Below are 17,936 nucleotides of genomic sequence, written 5' to 3'. Positions count from 1 at the left end.
ATGAATAGACAATTCTCAAAAGAAGATACACAAACGACCAACAAACATGAAAAAATGTTCAACATAACTAATCATCAGAGAAATGCAAATTAAAACAACAATGAGATACCCTAGCCAGGAGGACGATTATTAAAAAGTCAAAAAACAATAATGTTGGTGTGGATGCAGTGAAAAGGGAATACTTTTACTCAGCTGGTGGGAATGTAAATTACTACAACCTCTATGGAAAACTGTATGGAGATTTAAAGAATTAAAAGTAGATCTACCATCCAATCCAGCAATCCCACTACTGTATATCTATCCAAAGGAAAAGGCATTATATCAAAAAGACATGTGTTTATACAGAAGGAAAAAAAATTAAAAAGACACCTGCATGTACACGTTTATTGTAGCACAATTCTCAACTGCAAAGATATGGAACCAACCTAAGTGTCCATCAACCAATGAAAAAATATGGTATATATACACCATGGAATACTACTCAGCTGTTAAAAAAAAATGAAATAATATCTTTTGGAGCAATTCTGATAGAGCTGGAAGCCAATACTCTAAGTGAAGTAACTCAGGAAACTGAAACCAAATACCCTATGTTCTCACAAGTGAGAGCTAAGCTATTGAGTATGCAAAGGCAGACAGAGTGGTATAATGGACTATGGACACTCACAAGCAGGAGGGTGGAGTGAGTGAGGGATAAAAAACTACTTTTTTTTTTTTTTTTTTTTTGAGACAGAGTCTCGCTCTGTCGCCCAGGCTGGAGTGCAGTGGCGTGTGGCCAGGTGGTCGAATCTTGCCTCATGATCCCCACCTCGGCCCCAAAATGTGGTTACAGGTGAGACACCGTGCCTGGCCTTTGAGACTGAGTCTCACTCTATCCCCCAGGCTGGAGTACAAGCGCACGATCTCCACGCACTGCAACCTCCACCTCCGGGGTTCAAGCGATTCTCGTGCCTCAGCCTCCCGAGTGGCTGAGACTACAGGCATGCACCACCACGCCCAGCTAATTTTTGTCTTTTTAGTAGAGACAGGGTTTCACCATGTTGGCCAGGCTGGTCTTGAACTCCTGACCTCAGGTGATCCACCCGCCTCGGCCTCCCAAAGTGCTGGGATTACAGGCATGAGCCACCATGCCCAACCTAAAAAACCTATTTATTGAGTACAATATACACTGCTTGGTGGTGGATGCAATAAAATCTCAGACTTCTTCTCCCCATGTTGCCTTTCCTTAAAACAGTTTCTTTTGTTTTTTGTTATCATTTCTACATTCGTCCCTTCGTTCAGTCTCGTAATGATGGTCTCAGGCAGTAACAGTAGTGACTGCTATAATGACGGTCTCAAGCAGTAACAGTAGTAACTGCTGTGTGACCATCTCAAGTAGTAACTGTGGCAGTCAGCCACAAGTGTGGCTATATAATTCATCCAAATAACTAAAAGCCACTTGTACTCTAAAAGCTATTGAAATAAATATATATATTATATTCTCAATGGATCAATTACATGGCAAATTAAATACAATTAAAGACTTAGAGATAGTCTTTAACAAGATATGAAAGCAACAAAAAAGTGTAAGGAAAATGAAAGGATAAAAAAAATCGACCTAATTTCAACTGGAGGACATAAAAATAAGAGAAAATAGAGGATATTAAATATTCAAAGAGATAACACTATAATTTTCCAGCTCTAACAAAAAATATAAATTCTCAGATAGAGAAGGCATAATTTAACATAAATCACCTTTAAACAGAATAAAATTCAAAAACAATCCATACCTAGATACATTATGGTGAAACTGCATATCAAAAGTAAATACATTTTAAAATAAAAATAATTTCTTCCTTTCCCAATTCAGGTTGTTGTAAAGATCTAATGAGAATACATAATTTACATAAATCTCAATAAATATTTTAGTCATATGTACTAACTTTATGAGAAATCCTCTCAATCTTGTGTGTTTTGAAAACCATTACAGCCTGGCTGGCTGTGTTTTTGCATCCAAATGAATGAAAGTTTTGCTGCTTCTTTTACTTTCTTTTTTTTTGAGACGGAGTCTTGCTCTGTCACCCAGGCTGGAGTGCAGTGGCGCAATCTCGGCTCACTGCAAGCTCCGCCTCCCGGGTTCACGCCATTCTCCTGCCTCAGCCTCTCCGAGTAGCTGGGACTACAGGCGCCCGCCACCGCGCCCGGCTAATTTTTTGTATTTTTTAGTAGAGACGGGGTTTCACCATGGTCTCGATCTCCTGACCTCGTGATCCGCCCGCCTCGGCCTCCCAAAGTGCTGGGATTACAAGCGTGAGCCACCGCGCCCGGCCTCTTTTACTTTCTAACTGCTTAAATGCAAAGGTTCTTAAAGACTCACTGTAATATTTATCTTCATTAGCTGGAATTAGCAAATGACAGAGCCAAACTACATGAGACTGAAGCACCCTTTCCAGTACCATTCATAACTGTTAAACAAACATTTACAGCAAGCCTACAATAGGCAAGGAACTCCAAATGATGCAAAGATGATTAACTAGGTAATTTTCTTTTCAGCCTGTTAATAAGGTAGGCAGTATCATATCTGAACACATGCTAGCTATTGGTAGGAAGAAAAGATATTAAACTTCTGGCTGTGCACAGTTGACCATGCAACTGATGAATTCAGTGAATAAGAATATATTTTTAGTATAAATAAAACAAAGTTTAAAAAATTAGACATGCTTCAAACTACCCTCCCTTAATGCCAGATTCAAGTAAAAAGTCAATTTAACATTATTTACTCTTTTGCTTTACATGGGGCCCTTATAGTTTTAACAATCACAATAGAGAATGTACTGCAAAAAAAAACATGGAATGAAAACATATTTGTATGTAAGAAAGCCTCTACTGACAGAATCCTAAGTGTTTCTTTAAGCTTTTCCAAAGCTACAAAGAATTTCTAAAGCAGATAATTAGAGATTTACAATGAGTACTATTTAAACCCTCTAGATTTAAAAAATGTTTATTATTATTAGGACTTCATATGATCTGAAACTTCTGGAGAACAATATAAAACTGTCAGAACTCTGAGGCAAGAATTATAATTGAGCCGGGCGCGGTGGCTCACGCTTGTAATCCCAGCACTTTGGGAGGCCGAGGCGGGCGGATCACAAGGTCAGGAGATCGAGACCACGGTGAAACCCCGTCTCTACTAAAAATACAAAAAAAATTAGCCGGGCGTGGTGGCGGGCGCCTGTAGTCCCAGCTACTCGGAGAGGCTGAGGCAGGAGAATGGCGTGAACCCGGGACGCGGAGCTTGCAGTGAGCCGAGATTGCGCCACTGCACTCCAGCCTGGGCGACAGAGCGAGACTCCGTCTCAAAAAAAAAAAAAAAAAAAGAATTATAATTGAGACTCCCAATAGAAGACAGTGAAACTAATGAAAACAGACACATAATAGATAAATAATCTTCAATTATCTTAAAGATAGAAATAAGCAACAATTCAATACAGTCTCTTTAACAGCAAAAGACAATGGAGTGGATACGTTCAGGACAACGTTCAGGAAAAAAAAAAAACCTTAAAGCAGTTTTCAATGGGAGGAAAGTACACTATATTTGCTGGCAAGGAATTTACATACCATAAATGATTATTTCAAAGGTGCCATGAAAGAAAACATTCCTTACCACTCTAACGAGGGGATTGCATGATTAAAATAATAAATGAAAGATAAAATCCCTATCCCTAAGTAATACTGCTGTTATATATTTTAAAGACTGTTTCCCAAGCACGTGAACCTTTAAAAGACATCTGTATAAAAATCAGGTCTCATTATCTTCAATACAATCACTACCATCATAGGTAAATTATGGAGATGACAATATAACAGCATATTATCACCAACCTGCACATTTTAGTTCTCCAGTATCTGCACTGCCCTTTTCTTTGACTTCTACTAAGAAAGAATCACTACATAAAAGTGACAGTTGTCAATTTTTTTTGGTTTTAATGAAGTAAATTTTAATACACTCACAAAGACTATACAGTAGTCCCCTCACCCCCAGTCAGCAGTTTCGCTTTCCATAGTTCCAGTAATCCAAGGTCAACCATGGTCCAAAAATAGGTGATTATAGTACAATAAGATATTTTGAGAGAAAGAGAAGGTAGACCACATTCACACAAGTTTTACATTATTTTAATACTTCTATTTTATTTTACTTATTGTTGTTAATCTCTTACTGTGCCTAATTTATAAATTAAACTTCATCTTAAATATGTATGTATAGGAAAAATATTGGGTTCAGTATTATCTGAGGTTTCAGAAAATCATTGGGTGTCTCAGAACCCAGTTAAGTGGGAGAACAACTGTAATTTACAATACAAGGAATTACCAAAGGAATAGTTTTTTCTCAGTGTGACTTATCAGTTACTTAATTGAAATTTGGGCCTTATTTCAAGATCCCAGGCTAATCCACAAAACAATAATAGCAGACATTTTGATTACTGACGATGTCTTAGGCAACATACATACTCACTTCATTCTAACATTACTATGAAGTGGGTAATGTCACCAATCCCATTACAATGATGAGCAAAGCAAGGCTCAGAAGAGTTAAGTGACTTTCCCAAAGACATATATTAAGCAGTTGAACTGAGATTCAAGCCAGATCCCCTAACACCAAAGTTCCTATGCTACTTACCTAACTACTAAAGTAATACACCATTATGTACTTTGGTAATTCTCTGTTAATCCTTCTACCGCCTGTATAAAATTCCGTAGTGTGGATGCACTAGAATCTACTGGGCTGGTGCAAAAGTAATTGTGGTTTTTGCCATTAAAAGTAATGTTAAAAAAAAAAAAGCCACCACACTTGGCTAATTTTTGTATTTTTTTAGTACAGACAGGGTTTTGCCACATTGGTCAGGTTGGTCTCAAACTCCTGACCTCAAGTGATCCACCTCCTCCCTCAGCCTTCCAAAGTGCTGGGATTACAGGCATGAGCCACCACACCTGGCCAAGAGTCAGAATTTATATGTTAAAAGAAAAGCTGCAGATCAGTAAGCATCTAGCTCAGGAATTTCTTTTTAAATAGCAAGTTAAGCCCCCCAAAAAATAGAAAATTATTAATAAAGAATACTAAAGAAGAAAGAGATAAATAAAATCAAAAGTTAGTTATTTGAAAAGAATAATAAACCTGCTAACTTCAATAACACTGATCATGGGAGGATATGATGGCTAACTCCCCAAATAGCCCCCGGTGATCCCTACCTTCTGGTACAGTTGGCTCTGAGTATCTATGGGTTTCACATCCATGGACTGCCAAACCACAGATCAAAAATATTTGGGGGAGAAAAATGAATGGGTATGGGTGCATCTGTACTGAACATGTACTGAATTTTTTCCTCGTCATTATTCCCTAAACAACACAGTATAATTATTTACATAGCAATTATTTACAAACAATTATTTACATAGCATTACATTACATTACGTATTATAAGTAATCTAGAGATGATTTAAAGTATACTGGAGGATGTGTGTAGGTTATATGCAAATACAAGGCCATTTTACATACAGGATTTGAGCATCTGTGGATTTTGGTATCTCTGAGGTGTCCTGAAACCAATCCCCCACAGATACTGAGGAATGACTACATTTACCTCCTTGTGTAATTCCTTCCAGTTGATTTTGGGCTGGGCTTAGTGACTCACTTTTAATGGACAGAACAAGGCAGAAGTGATGGTATGTGACTTGGAGACGAAACCAATGAAAGCATTAAGGTGTCACTCTTTTACTCTTAGGTCACTAGCTCTAGTGGAGGCCATGTCATAAGCAAGTGTTGTGGAGAGGTCCATATGGCAAGGAAAGGAACCAAAATCTTCTGCCAACAGCATGTGAATGAGCATGGAAGTGAATCTACCAGCTCCAGTCACGTCTGTAGCCCTGTAGCCCTGGCTGCCAGCTGAACTACAACTTCTTGAGATATCCTGAGCCAGGATCTCAACAGGCTTTGTTTATTGTCTCTGAGAGTTTGAAAAACTGACTCTAAAATTTCTACAAAATTCAAAGCTCCAAGTACAGACACACTCTTAAAAAAGAAAAACAAGGTAGGAAGACTAGCTCTACATATATCAAGACTTATGAAAGCTATAATAATGAAGATGGGGTAGTATTGTTGCAGGATCAACAGACCAATGGAATGGAGTCCAGAAACAGATTCATACAGACCTACATGGATGTCTTATAACTCAGGGGTCAATGCAGAGTAGGGAGAAACATATGATCTTTCCAACAAATGGTTTGGGGTCAAATTGATGTCCAAGTGGAAAACAATTTTGATCCCTGCTATATTTGATACAAACTATACATAAAATCATTTTCAGATGACTATAACTCAATGTAAAATACAAAATAAGAAAGCTTCTAGAAATTTTAAATAGTAAGACAAATAACAATAATAGAAAAGATTGAAAAGTAGAGATTACAATAAAATTAAGAACTTTTATTCCTCCAAAGATATCAAAAGAATGCCACAAAATGGGAAAAATATCTACAACACATATAACCAACTTGTACTCAGAATACATAAAGAACTTCTACTAATCAACTTAAGAAAAAGATAACTAATTAGAAAAATGGACAAGAATTTCAATAGGCATTTTACAAAAAAGGATATTCATGTGCCAATAACCATAGGAAAAGGTCCTCAGCATCACTAATCAGGGAAATGCAAATTAAAACCCTAAGGAGATATATAACATGTAACAACATCAACGAATCTTATAAACATAATTTTGAACAAAAGACGCTAGACACAAATACTATATTCCATGTGATTCTATTTGTATAAAGTTCAAAAACAGAGGCCGGGCACGGTGGCTCACGCCTGTAATCCCAGCACTTTGGGAGGCTGAGGCAGGCGGATCACGAGGTCAGGAGATCGAGACCATCCTGGCTAACAGGGGAAACCCTGTCTCTACTAAAAATACAAAAAATTAGCTGGGCATGGTGGCGGATGCCTGTAGTCCCAGCTACCCGGGAGGCTGAGGCAGGAGAATGGCATGAACCCAGAAGGCGGAGTTTGCAGTAAGCCAAGATCGCGCCACTGCACTCCAGCCTGGGTGACAGAGCAAGACTCTGTCTCAAAAAAAAAAACAGACTAAACTATAATGTCAAGAATCAATTTAGTAGTTACCTTGAAGGGGGTAAAAGTTAGGAGGGGAGATGAAGGGATTCTTGGGTGCTGGTAATATTCTATTTCTTGCCTTGAATGGTAGTTCTTACAAGTATTTGCTTCGTGGAAAAAATCACTCAGATTAACAACTAGGTTCTGAACACTCTTCTTTCTGTATTGCATACATCACTAAAAGTGATTTTTTAAAAAAGCAAAACATAATAACAAACATAGCAGAGTTTAGCATGGCTAACTTCAGCCAACTGGAAAATTAAATTATGCTGAACTGCTCACTTTTCCCCCAAGTTCAAATAACTGAGGGATTAAAAATCTTAAGATCTGGCTTTCAGACAGACCGAAAAACCCCTACAAATATTCCCTCAGCTAATTCATGTAAATAAGTATTCAAAACAGAAATGACATATATTGCATTGTCTGATTTCCTATAATGGTTTTCTTTTTAAAACCCCAAAAAATAAAAAATGCAAAAAGAAAGAGGAAGCGTAAGGAAAGAAAAACAACGAAAGATAACATAATTAGCTCCCAATAAACCAGACATTAGACAATCATCAATTCACTTCTAGTGTTTACTTTCAAGTTACCTTTAAGTAAAACATGAGACTTTCTTAGTGCAGCTTTTAAAATGTTTCTCATAAATGGACTGAGAATATCAATTAACTCACATTGTAATTGTAGTCAGCACTCAAGTGCATATAAAACATACATGTTTGTTCTCTTCTGGCACAATATCTGAATTAAACAATAGTTAAGAGAGGACAGCAGATGTTTCAAGACAGATCACATCTTAAAAATGAGAGATGACAGATGAAGGGGAAAGTATGAGAACAACTTATGCTTCAGGAAAAGAGAGGGACGTCCGGTAGAGAATTCTAAGAAGGAGGAAACATTAATCCTTTTATGCTATGTCTTATATCAAGCAAAACAGATAAGGAACACTGAGATAAAAAGAGCAAGCCAAATGAAAAATGTGAAAGCAAAATCACAAAGTCCCCCAAAATAAGCAAAAAAAATTTATTTTATTTTTATTTTTTTAGATGGAGTCTCACTCTATCACCCAGGCTAGAGTGCAATGGCACGATCTTGGCTCACTCAACCTCCGCCTCCTGGGTTCAAGCGATTCTCCTGCCTCAGCCTCCTGAGTAGCTGGGATTACAGGCATGGGCCACCATGCCCGGCTAATTTTGTATTTTTAGTAGAGACAGGGTTTCACCATGTTGGTGAGGCTGGTCTCGAACTCCTGACCTTGTGATCCGCCTGCCTCGGCCTCCCAAAGTGCTGGGATTACAGGTGTGAACCACCGCGCCTGGCTGCAAAACAAATATTTTTTAACAGTATTTTTACATTTCATTTTGAACAAATTAGGAAGGAGGTGGGGAAAAGGAAAAAAACAACAAACCAAAAGAAGTGAAGAGGCAAATAGCCCAAACCTTGACGCTGACCAGAAAATCACCTTTCAGAGGTAAACCTATATCACAAACTTCTATAAAATATTCTTTTTGTTGTTGTTGTTGTTGTTGTTGTTGAGACGGAGTTTTGCTCTTGTTGCCCAGGCTGGAGTGCAATGGCGCGCTCTCAGCTCACTGCAACCTCCGCCTCCCAGGTTCAAGTGATTATCTAGCCTCAGCCTCCTGAGTAGCTGGGATTATAGGCACCCACCACCATGTTGGGCTAATTTTTGTATTTTTAGTAGAGATGGAGTTTCACTATGTTGGCCAGCCTGGTCTCGAACTCCTGGCCTCAAGTGATCCACCCGCCTGGGCCCCCCAGAGTGCTGGGATTACAGGCGTGAGCCACTGTGCCCGGCCTAAAATATTCTTAAGAAATAATTTGAAAGTAATCAATATTGCAAAGCTGCAAAGAAACAGGCAGAAAGTATTACTTAACACTACCATTAACCACCTGTATGGTGATTTTCATACATAAAGGGCTTTCACATATAATAGGTTGTCAATTCTGCGAGAGAACTTACAATTAGAGAATGTAGTGAGACCTCGTTTCAAAAAAAAGAAAACAAAAAAAAAGGGGGGGAAGGTCTCTAAGATGTGAAAACACTAAGTGGAAGCACCAAGTGTTCATTACACCATGCCATTTATAAATGTCCTTACCATGAAATACTTAGAGACTAAAAAAAATTGTTGACTTAAGAAAACAAAATTGAGTAGCATGGGACAGTAAGTTGGAACCACTAGGTAAAATCCTTACCTAACACTGGTAGAGAGTGGATGAGGAGAAGAGGTGAGAAAATGAAGCTTATACTTGGGTTTATGCCATGGGGAATACCTTTACTGGAACTGCTTTATAACTGGGTATTTTTTGTTTCAGTGGTAACATCCCCAAGGATAAGGTTGGCCTCACCCCTTAAGGTACTCATATCATTTTAAGCATGGTTCTTATAAGACTTGGTATCTGTACTGTCTATATTTTATATTTGATGTAAATATAACATCTTAACAGATTCATCAAACTTCCTAAAGAGATATCAGGTATAAAATAACTAAATTACCTTTAAGAGATGATTGCTTTTAAGTATGATACAAATTATCTTATAGAGATAGCTTTTAGATTCTCTTAAAATAAAAACTTTATACTTTCACTTTAACAAGCTTCTACAGTAACAGCATGACCAGAATCTGGTAATCTGTAACTTTCAAACTCTTTGAAATTTGGTCAAAATAAATCATTTCTCTTCAAGTTGTTTTGGGAATCCAGACTTTCAGAGGTAAATCTTATGTGAGTATATTTTACTAACTGTATATATGTAAAATCTGAACAAGTGGTTGGTAATAATGGATTGTTAAATACAGTAGAGTAGACTTGATGTCTAGACAAGATAGTGGTGAGAGCTGCACTTTTAAGAACATTGGTTACTTGCTCTGATAAAAAGGAAAAACAAAGAATGTTTCTATTATGTAAGGTTACTATGAAATGCTTAGATCTTGAACCTACAACAATAGATACAGCTACTACTACTTTGAAAACAATTTCATTGGAATCCATCATATGCTAAAAGCTGATTATTTTCCATGTCCACAACTCTAGTTAACATTTTCAAGACTGTACATTTGACTAATCTTTACTTCTAGCCTCTTTAAATGTAAAACAAAAAAGATTATATATGAGAAAGAGCAAGAGCTAGTGAGTGCTGGGAATCATCAGGCAATGAGTAGTAGCTGAAATGAGACACTGTAAGAAGAGAAGAGGGCCACAGCTACAACACTTACACTTAAATGTAACACCCTATTTATGGAAGAAAACCTGCTCTGCACAATTCATTAGCTCAACAAATACTAATTACTGACTGACACGTAACAGTGGTATATTCGAAGGTTATTTAAAAACCTATTTTAATGTAAGAGCCCTGTGTCCTCAAGAAGTTTTTTTTAAAAAAAAAAAAACAAGCGACTTAAAATTTTATAGTTAAATATGAAATTACTACACACAACTGTGTACAGAAAAAGTAATATTTAACTTTTAATTTTCAGTATGATTTAGATCAGGAAGGGACCTAAGATTATTCAGCCCAATCCTTTTATTTGGAGGGAAAAGTGAAGAAAAGCTAGTAAAGTAGCCCATATGGTAGCACAAATGGTGATAGTACGGAATTCAAAATAAAAAATATATTAAGTAGATTTAGACTTACAAAAGACTCTTAATAAAGCTAATAACTAAACAATCAACAAAATAAAGTCTGAATTAACTCAATTTTTCTTAGCTAATTTTAATAAGGAAAGGGGTTCCTAAACGGCTAAGAAGTAAAATTTCACATAACAAGGCTGGCATAGCTATGACTATAATAAAAACTGTCTTTACAGAAACAAAAAATATTCAGGATAAGTGTTTTGAAGTTAAAAGAAAGAAAAGAACACCAAAATAATCAATCCCTTTCCCCAAGTGTCCCTGATTATTTCTTTATGTTTAAGAACTTCAGAATGGGCTGGGTGCGGTGGCTTACACCTGTAATAGGTGGGTAGATTTCTGGAGCCCAGAATTTGGAGACCAACATGGGTAACAAGGTGAAATCCCATCTCTACAAAAAATACAAAAAAAAATTAGCTGGGAGTGGTGGCACACACTTGTAGTCCCAGCTACTCAGGAGGCTGAGGTGGGAGGATTGGTTGAGCCTGGGGGGTGGAGGCTGCAGTGAGCTGTAATTGTGCCACTGCACTCCAGCATGGGCGACAGAGTGAGACTCTGTCTCAAAAAACAAACAAATAAACAAACAACAACAAAAAATACCTCAAAATGGTACCCTCTCTATATCTAAAATGATTCCTATCTATATTTTAACTATAAATTACCTGATGAATATATAATCAGCCCTTTTTTCAAAAGATAGCATACTTATAGGCAGCAGACACCAACCTTTTTGGCAACAGGGACCAGTTTTAAGGAAGACAATTTTTCCACGGAAGGAGTGAGAGGGCACACAACCTAGATCCCTCGCGTCTGCAGTTTACAATAGGGTCTGCGCTTCTGTGACAATCTAATGCCACCACTGATCTGACAAGCAGTAGAGCTCAGGAGGTAATGCTCACTCCCCCGCCCTCCCTCCCCCCTCCCCATGGCCACTCACCTCCTGCTGTGATGCCCGGTTCCTAACAGGCCCCAGACCGGTAGCGGTCCACAAGCCCAGGGGTTGGGGACCCCCGCTTATAGGTAGAAAAATAAACATTTTCATAAAACAGCATTATATTAGGAGAGTGTTCTGAAAGAGCCAAAGAGGTTTAAAAATGAATTCATGGTACTTGATCTTTTTCCATTTATTATCTACCAAATAAAAATAAAGAGAGATAGACTTGTCCTTCTACACATGGCAAGTTTTTGTAATTTGAAGAGTATAATATATTTAAAAAATATTTTCAGGCACATCCCTGCAATTGTTTTGGTTTAGGCTTTATTAATTGTATTTACAAACACAATTTTTAAGAAAGGTTGACAGTGACTGGTACAAGCAAGAAATTAAGATTCTCTGCAAACTCACATTCCGATTACTCTCAAACCTGGCATGTGACATCCACAGTATTAAACCAAAAACCTCCCAGAATTGTTCATTTTAAATGTAATGCTTTACTTATTAAAAATATACATGCATATCTTTTAAAAAATACGGAGAAATCAGGGACTGTATTTGAAAACATGGTTCACAACAGATGTAAATATCTATTAATAATGGGCTATGGAATAATCTCTAAGAATACTGAACAGCATACAGAGTATAGCCACTTGTGCGCACGTGTGTGTGTGTGTGTGTGTGTGTGTGTGTGTGTGTGTGTGACAGAGAAAGAGAGAGAGAGAGAGAGAGAGACAGGGTCTCGCTCTCCCCTGTTATTTCAGTCAAGTTTTTCTACCAGTTACATTCTTAAGAGAACCTCTCCTTTTAAGAACTGCATCTTAGCACAGTGGCTCACACCTATAATTACAGCACTTTGGGAGGCTGAGATAGGAGGATCACTTGCGGCCAAGAGCTTGAGATCAGCCTGAGCAACAGGCTGTGAGATTCTATACAGTACTTAGGGACTACTCAAAGGTCACTTGCAGGTTTATGACTCCACCTGTCATCCATGCAACAAGTATTTCTTGTAAGCCTACTATACATACTGTTCTCGGTGATGGCAGATGTAGCAGTAAATAAAACAAGACAAAACAAAGCCCTCGTTTTCACAGAGCATCCATAATGGTAACGGGAGAAAAGGAAATAAAAACATATGTCAAGAAAAAAAAACAACAGTAATTTTATATAAAATAATGATATTCATCTTTGTGTTAAAGATAGATATACTGAGCAAACCTTTTACTTATGCTGTTATTTAATTGGTATCTTGAAAGGTACCAACTGCCTCTCAATCACCAAATTAAACAGAATGTTCTCAGTCTCCATTTTCCTCATATTCCTCTAGGCATCTGATACTGCTGACCACCTTCATTTTGAAACTCTAATGGTTTGCATGACAAATTTCCTATTCTGGTTCTTTTTTTTTTTTGGGGGGGGGACAGAGTCTCGCTCTGTCGCCCAGGCTGTAGTGCAGTGGCGCGATCTCGGCTCACTGCGAGCTCCGCCTGCCGGGTTCACGCCATTCTCCTGCCTCAGCCTCCCGAATAGCTGGGACTACAGGTGCCCCCCACCACGCCTGGCTAATTTCTTTGTATTTTTAGTAGAGACGGGGTTTTACCGTGTTAGCCAAGATGGTCTTGATCTCCTGACCTCGTGATCCACCCGCCTCAGCCTCCCAAAGTGCTAGGATTACAGGCATGAGCGACTGCACCCGGCCTCTGGTTCTTATCTTTTCACATTAGTGTGACATTAACATAAGCTACACAGTCACATCTAGGATTTGAGACCATCCCCATCCAACGAAAGGAAACGGATTTAATTGATGTGGAAATTGGACAGCACCTAGAGAAAAGTTTTCACTTTGTTCTTAATTTCCAATAGTTTTTAGAATATTATCAATGTAATTACATTTATTCAACGCACTAGAGAGTAACAACATCAATAAGCACCTGTACAAAATGTTACATTTTATAAAACCCTTTCGCATTTACTTCATTTAATCCTCATAAAATGATAATAACCCTATAATAGTTGCACATTAAAAACAAAGTCTTGCTTTTCAGAATGACTTCACTAAAAAACTAGACTTAAATAGTATCCTTTATTTTTCCTTTAATATTTGGAAACTACCTTAAAGTATAATGAAAAACATAAGAAACACCTTAATCCCAATATTCAAAAATAACATTTGCTAACATTTTGCTACATTGAACATTTCTTCCATCCCATCCCTAGTAACTTTAATAATTTTTAATTGCTTCATACTAACTAGAATATTAATAGTCTGTAAAAAAGAAGTTTGTTTTTTATTTAAAAATAAATAATCCAGGTGGGGGACCATACTGATTGAAGTGACTGTGAGGTCAACTCAAACAATTTTTATAATTTTTTAAGTTGTAGTTTTAGAGTTACAGGTAGAAAAAGAAATGAAGCATATTTATTCAATAAATGTTTACATGTGCAAAGCAACACAAACAAAAATTATGTACATGAAGACAATTAGATTCTCACCTGTTCAATCTCCTTGGTTTTTGATGCTATTGCTTTAGAGCGAGTGGTTAGCTGACTATCTTCAAATAATTCTATCCCATGTGTTGTGTTTGACTCAGGTTCCTCTGGCTGGTCAGTAAACAATGGTGCTGTGGATCCCGCCTTGAAAAGGAATTAGAAATCTTTAATTATTTTCTTTAAAAACATAGAGCATTTCAGATGGTTGTGTATAGGCACTAACTGGCAAATTATATTAAGTGCTAGGTTTAACATGTTTTAAGAAAAAGAAAACTCTCACCGTTTCACTATGCATAATGAGCATATGTGAAATGGATTAAAGAGGAAATGACTGCTACTTTTTTTTTTTTTTTTAATATGGAACACTTCATGAATTTGCGTGCCATCCTTGCGCAGGGGCCATGCTAATCTTCTGTTTCATTCCAATTTTTAGTGTATGTGCTGCCAAAGCAAGTGAGACTGTTACTTTTTAAATTTTAGGTAAGACAAAGCCTCTAGGCCTATTCGATTCCAAAATATTATTTCACATTATATTAAGATACAGAGAAAAAATTCTTGTCCCATGACTATTCCTTAAGTGATCAGTTTACGAAAAACTGAGAAGAAAAAGTCCAAATGGAAGTGAGAGGTGTTGTACACACATAAAGAAATATACTTAAAGGGAATATGAGAAAAGGCTGTATTTTTAGAAGTTAAATCACCTTGCTCCTGTAGTCTAACAATTTACTGAAATCATTAAAAAGAAAACCCCACAAATCAATAATGATCACTTCAGTTTTAGACCAATTGAAAAACGAATAAGTATACTGTGAATTATGTCTAAAACAGTCAGGTGGGGGATTAAATATTGGAATACATATATGCATAGACTATCTCTGGAAGGACACTACAGAAAAAAATTATCAAAGGAGTTGTTACAATAGTAACAACTTAGAAGAAGTAGCAAAGAAGAGCCACATTGTAAATACTTTGGTGCCATTTGAATTTCTGACACATACATGTATGATCTACCAAAAAAAAAAAAAAAAACCCCCGAGGCAGGCAGATCACGAGGTCAAGAGATCAAGACCATACTGGCCAACATGGTGAAAACCTGCCTCTACTAAAAATACAAAAATTAGCTGGGCATGGTGGTGGGTGCCTGTAATCCCAGCAAGAGAATCACTTGAACCCGGGAGGCAGAGGTTGCAGTGAGCCAAAATCACGCCAGCGCCACTGCACTCCAGCCTGGCGACAGAGCAAGACATCGTCTCAAAAAACAAACAACCCTAGTTTTTTTACAAGTTTGAGTTACATATGTTAAGGGACTTATACCAAAAGCATAAAAATCATTTAAGAAAAGAATTCCACTAGCAACATTCTTTGTAAATTGCCCAGTCCCCGGTGTTCTGTTACTGCAACACAAAACTAAGACATAGACAATATGTAAACTGGTGAGCAAAGAAAGTACATCAGAGAAGATAGGAGCTTTCAGAAACAAAAAGCAAGTGAAAAAGGGAAAAAAAACTGACAGTTAATTTAAAAGAGCTCATTAGTAATTAAATTTATTTCAATTAGATATGTATGTCCAAGGTACTGCAGGGAAAACAAAGCAAGTGTTTGAGATACATTCAACATATATCGCTAGGCAAAAAAATTAAGGTCATCAATGAAATATAAAGTGGCATAAAATTTTACAGTAGGTAGAAAAGTGGAATCAAGATCTTGAGTTGTATTATCTCCAACACTAGTGATTCCAATGAATGAGTATAAATTTGAAAGACAGCCATGGGAGATGGTCATTCTAGACCAGGGACGGAAAAAGCACAGACATTGAAGCCAAAAATAACATCCTATATGTGAAAACAACATAAGTCATAAATTTTAAATTTTTCCTCTATAGCAGGAAGTGACCTGTTCTATTGAGACCTTTTTTTTTTTTTGAGACAAGGTCTTGCTCTGCCACCCAGGCTGGAGTGCAGTGATGCAGTCACAGCTCATTGCAGCCTCAATCATCCAGAAGCAAGATCCTCTCACCTCAGCCTCCTGAACAGCTAGAACTACAGGCACATGCCACCAGGCCCAGCTAATTTTTTGTGGATTTTTTTTTTTTGTACAGACAGTCCCACTATTTTTGCAGGTGTGAGCCAGTGTACCTGCGCCCCCGTCCCCCTTTCTTTTTTTTTTTTTTGAGACAGGGTCTTGCTCTGTCACCCAGCCTGGAGGGCCATGGTGTGATCACAGCTCACTGCAAACTTCAATTCCTGGGCTCAAGTGATCCTCCCACCTTAGCTCCTGAGTAGCTAGGACTAACGGGCCACCACACTCAGCTTTTTTTTTTTTTTTTTTTTGTAGTGACAAGACCTCAGTACATTGCCCAGGCTGGTCTCCAACTCCTGGCCTCAAACAATCTTCCTGCCTAGGTCTCATCTACCAGGACATTCTAATATCCTTCAAATAATTTTCTTTTCATTCTGACAACCAGAAGAAAACTCTCACAGCTATTTGTTTAAGGACAGCAAATTATATCTCTACAAAACTTGACTGCAACCTTCTTGATGGCTAGGATGGTACCTCAAAAGCAATGCCTGACACAGGTAGATATACAATGCATATTTAGTGAATTTAAATAAACCATAAGAAAACTAGTACAGTATTTTTTTAAGTGTGCCTTAAAACACTAATCCTGAAATACATGCTGTGAAAAAAATTACATAGTCAAAAGTCTGGTAAATTATGCAAACTCTTTCATTATCCTCTTATTGAATACAGATGAACATATTAGTAACACATTAAAATCTCTAAAAAGTGCTGAAATATCAAAACAAACCTAACGCTTTTTTTTTTTTTTGAGACGGAGTCTCACTCTGTCGCCCAGGCTGGAGTGCAGTGGCGCAATCTCGGCTCACTGCAAGCTCTGCCTCCTGGGTTCACGCCATTCTCCTGCCTCAGCCTCTCCGAGTAGCTGGGACTACAGGCGCCCGCCACCGCGCCCGGCTAATTTTTTGTGTTTTTAGTAGAGACGGGGTTTCACCGTGGTCTCGATCTCCTGACCTCGTGATCCGCCCGCCTCGGCCTCCCAAAGTGCTGGGATTACAAGCGTGAGCCACCGCGCCCAGCCACCTAACGCTTTTAAACTTAGCAGCTCCCAAATAACCTGGCTACTAGAATCTTTTTTTTTTCTTCCTCAGACCATTAAGACCTTTCAGATATGCTGTCAAATACATTGGGAAATGCTGTAGTAGAGCCAAAAAGATGAAAGTATAAAACTGAAAAGTGGCAGGAACCACAACATGCCTGAATATTTAAGTAAATAATTGAATTTACCTTCAATTTCACTGGACTTTCTATAAACTACGTTTTCCCAAACAAATTGCTTAGAACTATAATGATGGCAGCAAGTGAAGATAAGGTGGAAACTTAAGGATTCTATCTATCTCAGCTCATAATAATGAAATTTACACAATGTTTCTGAAGTACATGAACCATTACTTAAAACGCTCATATAAAATAAAATATTGCCACAATTAAACAGACACGCACATGAGCGCACGCGCACACACACACACACACACACGGTACTTTGCCAAACTCTTGCTTGGCATCAAAGGTCTTTCCTCTTTCTAGGCTATTCTGTCAAATTAGATATCAGTTTGCAGGACCAAGGCCAAAATTATATTTCTCAAAAAGCATGGACCACTGAAATGAGTAACTATTTAACAATAGCCTGAGAACAAATTAGCAAAA

At 37.7% G+C, this 17,936-nt stretch overlaps 1 protein-coding gene and 1 non-coding gene across 24 annotated transcripts in view; both read right to left on the bottom strand.

Annotated features, from left to right (window-relative positions):
* The window catches only part of PPHLN1 (periphilin 1), a 213,014-nt gene that overhangs the window by 33,406 nt on the left and 161,672 nt on the right, over positions 1 to 17,936 (bottom strand). For all 23 annotated transcript variants that reach the window (XM_058426506.1, XM_058426508.1, XM_058426507.1 and 20 more), the window contains one exon: positions 14,214 to 14,354. In XM_058426506.1, coding sequence (XP_058282489.1) covers positions 14,214 to 14,354 — 141 coding nt within the window. The remainder of the gene's footprint in view (positions 1 to 14,213; positions 14,355 to 17,936) is intronic.
* On the bottom strand, positions 14,562 to 14,663 carry LOC116481419 (U6 spliceosomal RNA). Its single transcript, XR_004251572.1, has one exon. It is a non-coding gene; the product is annotated as a U6 spliceosomal RNA (small nuclear RNA).

This window comes from Hylobates moloch, unplaced genomic scaffold (genome assembly GCF_009828535.3).
Source record: "Hylobates moloch isolate HMO894 unplaced genomic scaffold, HMol_V3 SCAFFOLD_13, whole genome shotgun sequence".
In the NCBI taxonomy this organism is placed as follows: domain Eukaryota; kingdom Metazoa; phylum Chordata; class Mammalia; order Primates; family Hylobatidae; genus Hylobates; species Hylobates moloch.
This window is presented reverse-complemented; position numbering and strand designations above follow the sequence as displayed.